The 12,274-nt window shown below is 40.3% G+C and overlaps 1 protein-coding gene across 1 annotated transcript; it reads left to right on the forward strand.

Annotated features, from left to right (window-relative positions):
* The first annotated feature begins 493 nt into the window (after nucleotides 1-493).
* Nucleotides 494-10,065, forward strand: SDR16C5 (short chain dehydrogenase/reductase family 16C member 5). Its single transcript, XM_054192364.1, has 6 exons — nucleotides 494-823; nucleotides 4,801-4,932; nucleotides 6,402-6,501; nucleotides 8,196-8,340; nucleotides 9,346-9,468; nucleotides 9,972-10,065. The coding sequence occupies exons 1-6, from the start codon at nucleotides 494-496 to the stop codon at nucleotides 10,063-10,065; spliced, it is 924 nt and encodes a 307-aa protein (XP_054048339.1).
* The last annotated feature ends 2,209 nt before the right edge of the window (nucleotides 10,066-12,274 follow it).

Consider the following 12,274-nt stretch of genomic DNA (forward strand, 5'->3'; position numbering starts at 1 on the left):
GATTTCGGCCACACGGTGTCGGAAAATAGACAAGGTGTAGATAGGTTGCCTGCTTTCCGAAACAGCAGATAATATCTTCTGCTAAGGAGGACACCTTGATATCACAGCAGCGTTTTCGGTACTTTTTTGCTCAGCTAACATCACCTCCCTATGAAAACAAAGTACTCAGTAGCCATTGCCACAACATGCATGTATAAAATGTATGTTACCAAACCTTTCTAAAAACCTAGGAAGCTGATGACTCTGGAACGAAACAGCAGGCGTGTAGGATCTAGCACAATACTTTAATCTTACTAGTAAGAATCCAGCAGTTTTCACAAAACAAGTCTTTAGTAATGTATTTCGTACCTGCACAAAAGAACAATGTGAAAGAAATAGCTGTTTGAAAGTCAATCTCTTCTTTTAGTCAATATCTCAGTGTTTTGAAGGGCCAGTAACATATTGTATTTCTGGGTTTGTATAACAGAAGAGCGGTGTTTGTGCCTGAAAAATCATGTTCAACTTCAGAAGCATCCTGAAGATACTACAGTTCCTGAAATTATTGATTGTTTTAGTTTTTGAGAATTTAATCTTACTCATATTTCCTCCATGCAAAAAAAAATTTGCTGGGGAAATAGTGCTTATTACTGGCTCCGCAAATGGGATTGGAAGGCAGATTGCCTTAAATTTTGCTCCTTTGGGAGCAACCTTGGTTCTTTGGGACATTGATGATGAAGGTAACAAAGAAACAAGCAGATTAGCCGAAAAAAATGGAGCTAAACGAGTGTTTGCCTACCACTGTGACTGCAGCAATAGGGAGGAGGTCTATGAACAGGCAGACAAGGTAAGATACAGCTTCTGGCTTCTGATTTGGCTTCTCATGTCTGATGGTTTTGCTTCTTTTTAATAGTATATGCTATTGAAATTTTTTTTTAGGAACTATACTATTCACTAAACTGAAGTAATCATATAGGGCAATGACTCTTTTTTACGAATAATTTCTAGATGAACTTAAACTATGTTCATAAAAAAGTAACTGGGTTTGATCTCTTCTGTCAAGATCTATCTCTTTCCAGTCTTCATTGTGAGATGGTAACTTCTTTTAGATTAAGAGTATAGTAAAACATACAGCAGAGGTTATCTCCATGTATTAGCTTGTTTAGGCTTTAAAATTTCTTTAACATATCAAGAAATAAAAAAAATAAAATAAAAACATAAAATAAACAAAAAACAGTGGAAATTGTAAGGGGGGAAGAGGTCTTTTTCTTTGTCCCTTTGTTTAGAAAACTGTAGTTCTGTAAGGGTGTAATGGTTTCAAAAACGTCATCAGGACATGACTGTTCTCCAGTCAAATTGCTTGAGCTTCAGTCTATTTTTTGGTCAATCCAGATGGAAAATAAGATAGAGAAGACTCCATTTTAAATGAGACTCTTCTGCTGTGCTGACCTACGCTTTGTAAACTTTTTTTTCCTCTCTTTTATCAGAGCCCAGAAATTGGACATTAAAATAATATTATTAATTTTTACTTGTCCTTTAACTGCATATTGTCCGAAAATATTTCCCAGTATAACCTCACTTATAATCCAGTATCCCGCTCTGCCGTTTCATACAAGGATAATTTCTTCTTTTTACTTAAATACTCAGTATATGTAGTTATATACATGACTCTCAAGTCACGTCTTTGACATTCTGTGTCCGAAGGCATGCATCAGAGAAATTATCTAAAATATTTCATGACGTGTGAATGTTGATACATTGTTTTGGAATAGCCTTGAAATTTAACATTAATTTTGTATGAGTTGTCAGAGGGGTGCTTTGCTTTGTGGTTGTTGCTTTTAATTTTAACCAAAACAGATTAATTCTTTCTGAACGCGGCTATCAAAGTCTGAAATAAGTGTTTGTCCTCAAGACATGTTACCAATGAAAAGTACTTCTAAAGGGTAAGTTGGATTCAGGATCTGTAAGTATCCGGAACTGCAATTCTGCTGCTTGCTGTCAGCAAGGTGTTATTTTACCCGTACTTGCCGGCAGCATTTGGGGCAAAGCCAATTAACAGCGCACAGAAAAAAATGCCATCGGTTGTAGATGTTAAGAACCACAAGTGTTCTTGTGGTATTGGTCGTGCAGTATTTTGTATTGCAGTATTTTGTATGGTATTGTAGTATTAGCTGTGCAGTGCAGGCAAGGACATATCGTGTTACAACAGTACATCTGCAGACATGAGCAGGTTGTTGACTCTTCTGTGCTGACCCAAGACAGAGCGGTCAAGGAGGGCGACCCTTGCCAATTACTTGGGTAGTACAGACGATGTGATCTTCACTGTGAATGCGTCGATTACGACTCCTGCAATTTTGGAGTAAGAATCCCAGTAATTTCAACAATCTTAATATCTGTTATCACTTCCCAGCAAGATGAAAAATTGGTCTGAGCAACTTGTGGTCAGTACTTCAAATGTGACGCTTGATCTTTATTTGGAATTACACTATATATCAAACAGCAATTCTTCTAGAATCCCCTTTTTGCAAGGAAAAATCTCACTTTAGAATTTACTGAAATCGAATCTCTTTAAAAAATAACAGTTTAAATTGGCATCTAATCCCTATTCCCATAAATGATATCTGCTTCTTGCAAAGACACGCACCAGAATGGTTAGTTTAAGCTTATGTAAGTATTTTCTTTGTTGGACTTTCCTGGGGATGCTGAACGTTTTGAAAGGCTTTGTTTGTTCTTAGTTTAACAGAGTCTCAAAATGTTTGTTTTGTGCACTCAAGTATTTCTCAGTCTCCAAACACATTAACCGAATCAGCTGCGGGGCTCCAGCCTGCAGAATGTGCTGTGCCCCTATCAGCAAAGAGTATCTGAAGTGCACAGGCTGACCTGCAAGCAGAAACTCAAAGAGCTGTTTAAAACTCAGGAACTGCTGCTAAGGTGTTAAATTATTGTTAACAATACCAACGTCTTTGTAGGTATTTGCATGCATTGAACAGTCATGATGGAGCCAGAAAATTTTTTTATATCAAAAGTTTTCCAGCTAGGGGCCACCTCCACTCTTGGAAATGCCTGCAACGTTTTGATTGGTAATATGAATAGTCTTGAGCTTGGACACTGATGATAAATCAATAGCAGAAAAGCTAAAGTCATTGCTTTTATTTGGTATATTCACTGCAGAAAAACCTAGGTATTTTCCCATAACAGAAGCTTTCTTTACAGGAAGCAAATTGGATCCTCAAAGTCCCTAAAGAAGAGGTTTTAGAATAAACTGGTGAAGTGAACAGCAAGTAATTTTCAGGATCAGGGTGTGTCCACCAGGGAATTCTGAAGGAAATCAGATATGGATCTGATGAGCTAGAAATTCATGGGATGGGGGGGGGGGGGGAGTGTTATGCTATAACAAGTGTCCAAGGAACGAAGAGTAGGAGATATGCCAGTTTTAAAGAGCATTTGAGAGGACACAAAGAAACTACAAACCTGTCTTACAGAAAATCGGTAGAAATGATAATAAAGAGAAGAATCAATAGATACCTGGAGAAACACATAATGAAGAATAATCAGTTTGACTTTTTCGAAATGGAAGTCAGGCTTCCCACATTTTTTGAGGTAGCGAGTAAACAGGCCAAACGAAGCCAGATTAAGTAAAACACTGCCACTGGGGAAGCTATGTTGTCATGTGAAGAAAAAGAGAACCATCAGCTGGTCTCACACAGTAGTTAAAAGGTACGAGTGGGGAGAAAGTACAGATGTACCCCACAAAGGAAGATTTGGGCATTCCTGCCACTCTCAGCAGTGTCTAGATTTGCATTCGTTTCTGTGGGTGGAAAGGTGCTTGGATCTGAGCCCTGCTTGCCTATGACAAGGAGAAAGCCTGACACAGCTGGAGGAATAGCAAACGAGTCTTCACTGAACACTAAGGTGCCCTGAAAGAGCCAAAGAAAGGTCAAATATTGGGGCATCAGATCCAAGCACCTATTTCCAGATTGCCAGACAGCAGCATATCTGGGATTTTTATGTTTTTGTAGTCATTCCATAATTTTTGAGACATCAAATAACCCTTTGCTTCTAGCACAAAAATCTCTGCAGTGAGGCTGATTCTTAATACTCTAAGTAAATCTTGGCCATCTGCTTTGATACAGATGCAAATCATGGGATAAAATCTTTTTATAACAAACCCAAATGGTGATTTTGGCCTTCTCGCCAAGTGATGTTATCGATTTCCTGGTACATCCTTCTGTACTCAAGGGATAGGTATCCCCCAGGGATCTGCAGTGAATTCTTTCCTGTTCAATCAAAATGATCTGGAAAAGGGGTTGAACAGGGTTGGCTGAGGAATACAGATTCTCACGGTACCAGAAATAGGGGACAAGAAATGTTCAGGTTGCAATTAAAGCATGCTCACGGTGCACACTAAAGCTTTGTAACTCATTACCTTAGGTGCCGATGAAAACCAAAAGTATTCTGGAGTTCAGGAAGCAGTTAGACAACTTCTTGGGGAAAAAAAAATAAACCCATGGGGATATATTACATACAAAGGTATAGATTCCTTATCTCTCTCAGTAAGAAGTTAAGCTGCAGAGTGTGAAAAATTGAGGAGTATGATGGAGGAGACCGTAGAATCCTGGCTCTTTTTTTACTGCTTTCCACCATGAGACGAGGGCTATGAGTCCAGATGGACCTTTGATCTGATGTAGTACAACAGCTCTTAACATAATTCTGTTTCCAGTAGAGATATAAATAACTGCACATATCACTAAACATTTTCATAAATGAAGCACAAGAGGCAAGGGTACCTTCTAAAGCTTTCTGTTTATCCTTTTTTTTATTCAGGTTAGAAATGAAGTTGGGGATGTCACTATTCTAATCAATAATGCTGGCATACTGCTTGGGAAAAAGTTCTGTGACATTCCAGATGCAGATTTTGAAAAGACCTTAAGAGTCAACTTCCTCTCTCAAGTCTGGGTAATGTATTTTTTTCTCTCCCAGGTGACCGAAGGGTACAGGCAAGTATTTTCGTGTGAAAATCACCACGGTGGCACCTAGCTGGGGAACCCAATATGGAATAGGGATGGGGGGAAGATACATCTTTTTAATCATCCTGTAACTGGAGACACACCAAATTGACAGCCTCCCCGCTGTGCCTCAGTAATGTTAACACAAACCTGCCTGGGCACTCTGATAAATCAAAAGTTTGTGCAACGATGTCATGAAACACGCTCTATCTGTAACAGCTGTGGCTGAAGTTAATGCTGACATGGTGGCACGTGACTTTCCTTTCCTGTTTGCTGGCATCAGAAGGCTTTGTCTAATAGACTTGCAGCATTCGTGAAGGCACAACCATGGTTTAGTTGTGGACTTGGCAGTGTTACGTTTACGGTTGGACTCCACGATCTTAAAGGTCTTTTCCAACCTAAATGATTCTATGACTCTGTGCTGCACGTGTTGGTGTCAGTCTTCAGGTCGTGCTTTCATTCCTAGCCACCATCTGCTTAGTGTACACAGAAAATTCGTCTGGATAGTATGTATTACCTTCGCTTTGTTTTCATACCTCTGAGGGAATTTGCTGTTATTTGGGGTCTCAGCTGACCTTTAGGAAGTTTGTTGTGAGGGAGTGTTACTCTTGCCCCCTCTTGCATGTGTTGTTTATATGCCTGAGTGACCAGCCTGCATCAGGGAAAAATGTAGGCTTGCAACTGCCTTGCTAAATGGCATTTCTCAACGGAAAATCATTGCAGATAGAAGTCCTCTAATCATTTCCCAGCCCACAGTGCATCATTCTTCCAAACACTTGAGGCAAAGGGATTAGGAGACATGTTCTTCCTGACAGGCCTGAAGAGACATAGGGCAGGAGGACAGTGACTGTGGGCCCTCAACCCAAAAAAAACATGTACTAGGCACAGACATCTGGAGTCGAATAGACGTTGCAGCATATCTCGGCTATTGAAATATTTTTTTTACTGCTCTTGTCTTTTTTCTTATCTTCCCCCTCATAAAACACTAGCATCCTCCTTCTATAGTTAGTGTCACCCACAGCCGTGGTCTGAGGAGTTGTCACGCGGTTCGGTTTGTAACACATAGGGCCCATAGGCGGCTGAGCTCCCCTCGATGTGTTGACTTCTAGCTCCCTCTTGTGTACCAAATCTTTGGTAATAGTCTCAAGTACACACAAACTGTGAGGAACCAGGAGGCAGAGAAAATACAAACTTTGCTGCTTTTAATTGCACGATTTTAATGGCGACAGATCTTCAGATAGAGGATAGTCATTCAAAGACATTCTGTTCCTTATTTATAAATTCTTACAGAGAAAGAATTACAGTTGAGCTTCTTGTATATTGAAGCCCCAGAAAGCATATCGGGTTGTAAAGCCTAATTTGTAATGTGACATTTTTGGCATGTCTAGTTATAAAGGGTTTTTTTTATGTGTCTTTTAGACTTGCAAGGCCTTTCTTCCAGCCATGATGACCTGTAACCGTGGACACCTGGTTAGCACAGCCAGTGCGGCAGGACTGTTGGGAGTCTACAGAATGTCAGGTTAGTATCCTCCAGTACCATTACAGATGAGGTGTACTCGCCAATAACTTTTCCTGAAGATCTCGTAAATGCTTGGCTTTAGCAGTTTATACTGATATATTGAACACTCAGGAAGAGCCTGCAGATACGAAAGGTAGTGGTGGATTGAAGAGGACGATGGTGGCATGTTGCGTGAATGGCACAGGGAGCTCACTGCAGATTTTACTGTCTGACTGCAGCCTGTCTTCCCTCCACAGAAGAAGGACAATACAGCCACACGTGTGCAGCAGGAGGGAGCCCTGCATACAGGTTGTCTAACACTTTCTCATGGCAGGTTCCATGCAGATGAATGTTCACAGTCCTGAGACACACGTGGGTTACACCTGGAACTGTACACTTAGTTGGAAAATGGTTTTCAGGTCTAGAAGGCATTTTGGGAGAATTTTCATTAAAATTAATTTGAATGAACTGTGTTATATGCTATTTAACAGCTCCATATTCTCAGCTGTTTCCCTCAGGAGAGCTGTCTGCTACAGTCCTGACTATTTCATCAGCCTGGGTCTGCTGCCCAGTCTCACCTCAAGCCTTTCTGGCATCTTAGGTCACCCTATGAGAATGTGAACTTCAGTGTAATAAGTACCTTTTGTTTCTTCTGCTGACTGATGGTGTTACTGTAGTGTTTATTTGCCACCTGTTATCGTTGGGTCAGATTCGGTATTGGTAATAGGTCACATCCAGCTTTCATCATTTAACTGTAAGGCTTCTGAGGGTGGACCTGCCCAACCATGCATTATAACTTTTTACGCCTTAGCACCTATGCATTTTTAGGTTGTATGGTTCCGTCCTCCACTATGGGTGAATCCCCGAAGAATAACAAACTGTCTCTGATGATAGTTTTTGAAGTTATTCTTTTTAACAAAATTGGATTTCATTGTATCTAACAACTATTTTCACACACATTTGAAAAAGCCTGAGGAAACCACATGCAAATTCCTATATTAAAATAAAGTCCTTACAGTCGCAAAATTGTAGAATAATTTGGGAAGGAATCTCTGGAGGTCATCTGGTCCATACCCCCAAATAAAAGCAGGCCCAACTTGCATAAGTTGCATAGACCCTTGTGAGGGCAAATTTTTATTATCTCCAAGGATGGAGTTCCATACATTCATTAAACAATAAAAATCAGACAAAATTGAGTCTTCCTGGGCAAACAGAATGCTATTATAATTGCAGGGCAAATTAGGAGGAGGAGGAGAAGAAGTAAGAGGTTGAAGCAGCATTTCTAAGTAGGGTATTTAGATTTTTACCACTAGAAATAGTTCTTCCGGAAATGTAACCTGTGATATTAAATGGTGAAGACACTCTGAACTGAAAGAATGCCTAGCTTGTCTATGAGTATCTGTAAATGCACATAAAATGTCGAATAAGCTCATCTTCCCATATGTCTCTGTAATGCACTGCAGAAAAAGTCCTCTGGAAAGGATTAATCTTATCTTTAGACTACTGTGTATCAATCATGGGAAGAGCCATTAACCTGCAGAGTTAGTATCACCAATATGCACAGCATCCTTAAAATACTAAGTACAAGACTGCTAATTATATAACTAAGTAATATCAGGGCTTAAATAGTATTACAAAACATTAAATTCTGTATGTAACACTTACTGTGGTGTTTTTGACATATTTTGGATATTTCTTCTTTCTTCGATTTTCAGATTATGCTGGAAGTAAGTATGCAATCATTGGAATGATGGAAGCCTTACATTCGGAACTGTATCATGCAGGAAAACATGGCATTAAAACCACAATCATTTGCCCTGGTTTTGTTAATACTGACCTAGCTAAAGGTTTTCAAACTGAGTAAGTAAAACTTAGATTGTGTACTACTAAATATGTAAAAAATAATCTAGATATGCCATATTTTGTCTCTAGCTCTTATAAGGTTGATTTCCTTTTCAATTCAGTATTTTTGCCTTATTGGCAGATGCAACTGTGTCTCTTGACATAAGAAATCCAAGCCTTGTGTACAATTAATAACTGATGTGCAACAGGGACTGTGTAGTAACCTCACAGTCAAAGAATGGTTAGGGATGCTCAGCAGTATTTAAGGCAACCTTATTTGTCCGTAGAATGGGCGCCGTTGAGGTTCTCTGCCCCAGGTAATTTTGGCACTGTGGCTACAGCTATGGCTGTCAGGATGCTCGTGACCTGTCATTATTAACTATGCCCCGCTACCTGTATTAGCAGGTACTACACTTCTCTGGGTGAGAGTGGCTGTGATGGTAGTATCTGGTGGGTGGCTGTATGGTTGTAGTGATGGGAGGGGCTGCAGGCACCGAATTAGCCATTGCAGTAGAGCAGTACCAGCGATCCTGGCTTTTCAGGGCTCTGCTCCTGCTTCCACCATTCGTCATCCTGTAGTAGCACATATTGAGCAGAGCACAGCCTTTCTCCTGGCTGGAAACAGGCCTGGTCCTGATCTATTTAGCTGTGACCTCAACATCTACAGTAGAAAAGGAGAACGTATGCAGAGGGTGGAACTCTTGTGCATTGAACAGCAGATACTACGGATTAGCTGGAAAGTTTTCAATGCCGCAATCACTGTGGGCATTAAGTTCATTAGGGTCTGAGCAGGGCTTGCACAAAAAGTTACTCATTAGACATTAAAATGCACAATATCACCAAAGTGTTTTCAATTTATTTTGGTGATAGAAGGAACAAAGAGGACTGGAGACTCCTTTTCAAGACTACTTGAGGGGGTGGGAAAAGATTCTTAAATGATTTAATTAAATGATTTCTGCCTTAGAACACATCTCAAAAGTAAATTTTTGTAATTTCATAATTCTTTGTTTCTTGTTTTACCAGAAACTCCCTTTTTCTTCCTGTTTATGATGCTGAGTATGTAGCCAGGAAGATCATTAATGCAATTCAAAAGGAAAAGTTTTATCTGTTCATGCCTCTGATTTTACACTTTCTCACTTTCAAAACGTAAGAATGTGACTCGTCTTCCATCATTGTCTTCCTTCCTTTGCCATATACCTGCAAAATCAGCAGGCAAGTTTAGTAAAAACAGTCCTTTAGTTAATATTCCTGCTGTCAATCCAGTTACATGTGCCCAATTATGAAGAAACAGCGGGTTTAATTTTTAATAATCTAAGCGAATAGCATTCCTCTGGCCACTTCTCCCTCTAATACACGTCTTAAGTTATAGTTGGGCATAGAAATTTCAAAAATTTTCCTGGGATGGGACACTGGGAGCAATACCTGGGCTAGAACTGTCTGCTTCCAGAAGCTGCCTCCACCGCTGGCTGGGCTTTCACGAAGTGGCTTGGTCTGTCATTCATTCCCCCCATTTATAACCGGGGAGCACCAAACGTGTTATTGCCAGACACTAGAAGTATGGAGCACATATAACGAATTTATCATTTCTTTATTTATAGAGTACATTTTTCTAAAAAAGCACAAGGCTAACTTGGTGTTTGTCTCATCAGTCTCATTCCTAGAAAAATGGTACTACTCTTTGAATCTTGCCTTAAGATCCCCAGCGGCCTGGATAAAGCCTTTGGTCGGAAGAAAAAGGATTGAAACCTAAATATTCTGAAGACCTTGAGTGCCTAATTTCTAATTGAAATTTTTCAGTAAAAATTAAATTTGAATCAAGTTCATTCTTTGACAGAAAATTTGCTTCTTGTATGATAGTTGACATTGGTCAGCGTGCAATTTCATCCTTCTTAACTGTCTTTTAATCACTGATTTTTAGCCACAATCCTCTCTCTCATTTCATGATGGCATGCTGCATTTATCTGAGCTCTCAATAAAAGTCAGTAACACCAAGCAGGGATGTTTGACTTCATTTCGTACTCTGAATTCTCAATTTCTGAGCAAAATTTCAGAACGTGGGAAAAACGCACTACTGTTCATGCAGAAAGAGAAAAAAATCCTAACCAACAAAGAGTTTAACATATTTCCCTTTCAGGACCAAAGTCGCACTGCAGTTCACACAAAGCCGACACGAAGCAGGGCGCAGTGGGACCATAGAATCATAGGATGGTTCGGGCTGGAAGGGACCTTAAAGATGATCTAGTTCCAATGCCCCTGCCATGGGCAGGGACACCTCCCACTAGACCAGGTTGCTCAAAGCCCCATCCAGCCTGGCCTTGAACACCTCCAGGGATGGGGCATCCACAGCTTCCCTGGGCAACCTGTTCCCATGCCTCACCACCCTCACAATAAAGAATTTCTTCCTGATATCTAACCTAAATCTACCCTCCTTCAGTTCGAAACCTTTACCCCTCTACCTATCACTACACTCCCTGATAAAGAGTCCCTCCCCATCCTTCCTGTAGGGCCCCCTCTAGGCACTGGAAGACTGCTATAAGGTCTCCTCTGAGCCTTCTCTTGTCCAGGCTGAACAAGAGCAGAGCAGGGATGATGTGCTCTGGCTGGGGAGCCTGTGTCCTAAGAAGAGTGAACTGCTGTGAGCGCTGATGAAGTGTGTGCAGTGCTGTGCTGCTCACCGTGCTCGTCCTTAGCCACGGTTCTACGGGATGTGTGCACCTCCTTTTTCATCCATGGCTAGAGGCCAGTACCGGATCATTTACCAAAGGCTGTGGCTTATAAAGAGCATTTGTAAAATTGTAGTGGTGGCCAAAAAATCATGTGCCTACTCAGAAAGCAAAGATGATGAAGCCCCACAACCAGAGAAAGCAGATAGTAAAAAATCCATTCTAGAAATGACTTATGTGGTAATTAATTGCCTCCATAAATTTTGTAAAACATTCCTACAATGGTATAGTCACAGTTTATAGACACGGTGATGCTCTGCGGTGAGCATCTGCTGTAGGCAGCTGCATGTTGAACCCTGATGTAGTCCATAGGCATCTGACTCCCTTCTCTGACCCTGTAGGCACCTATGTGGCTTTGAAGCACCCTGCTGAGGCCAGATAATTGGGCTCAAGGTGTTGTGTCCCAGCTTAGGTCCCTGAAGTCCTCAGCTGAATCCGGACCCGCAAAGTGGTCCACACAGTTCTCTTTAGTTTCAGTGAGCTTAGTAAAATTACTTAGAAAATTATTGATTTAAGAGTATTGTGAGGAATCTGTGCAAGAAATCTTTTCTGAGTAATTTTTGAAAAATCATTACAATTTGAAATTATGTAGGTATTATGTTAAGCGAGCAAGCAATAACTTTGCATGGACTGTATTGCTTTCAGAGACTGAAACTTCAGTGAGGTAGCCTGTTTGTTAGTGTGAAACAGAACTCTGCTGTAAGTCATGGGGAAAGGAATATACCTCATCTGTTCCTGGAAAACTATGGGCTGGATCTTGTGCAGCATCTCCTCTTATATTTGAAAAGAAGTCACATCCACCTCCTTCAGCTGTCTCTAAATGAAATTAGAACCTAAATGTCCTAAAGTAAAAAATAAATCCCCAAGAGCAGAAGCTCTAAGATTAGTTATGCAAAAGTACGTGTTGGCACTTAATTGATAAAAATCAATCCTCATGCAAATTTTCAGAAAATGCTTATGTAAGACATTCACATTATGTCTGACTATAAAAAATAAATTTGCAGACCAAAACAGGGAATCTACAAAGCATTGTTTATAAAACTCCACAATGAGGAATTAAAGAGAACCTTGACTGTTCATCTATTGCCCGTATTTGTCACCACATTTCTATTGTACTTAACTACCACCATACTTAGGAGCTCCCTTCCAGCTACAAATGCGTATGAGTGCACACTCCCATTAAAAAACTGGTTTTTTAAATCCCAGTGTTTTCGAAGTACACATACATT

Source organism: Rissa tridactyla, chromosome 2 (assembly GCF_028500815.1).
Source record: "Rissa tridactyla isolate bRisTri1 chromosome 2, bRisTri1.patW.cur.20221130, whole genome shotgun sequence".
Taxonomy (NCBI): Eukaryota; Metazoa; Chordata; class Aves; order Charadriiformes; family Laridae; genus Rissa; species Rissa tridactyla.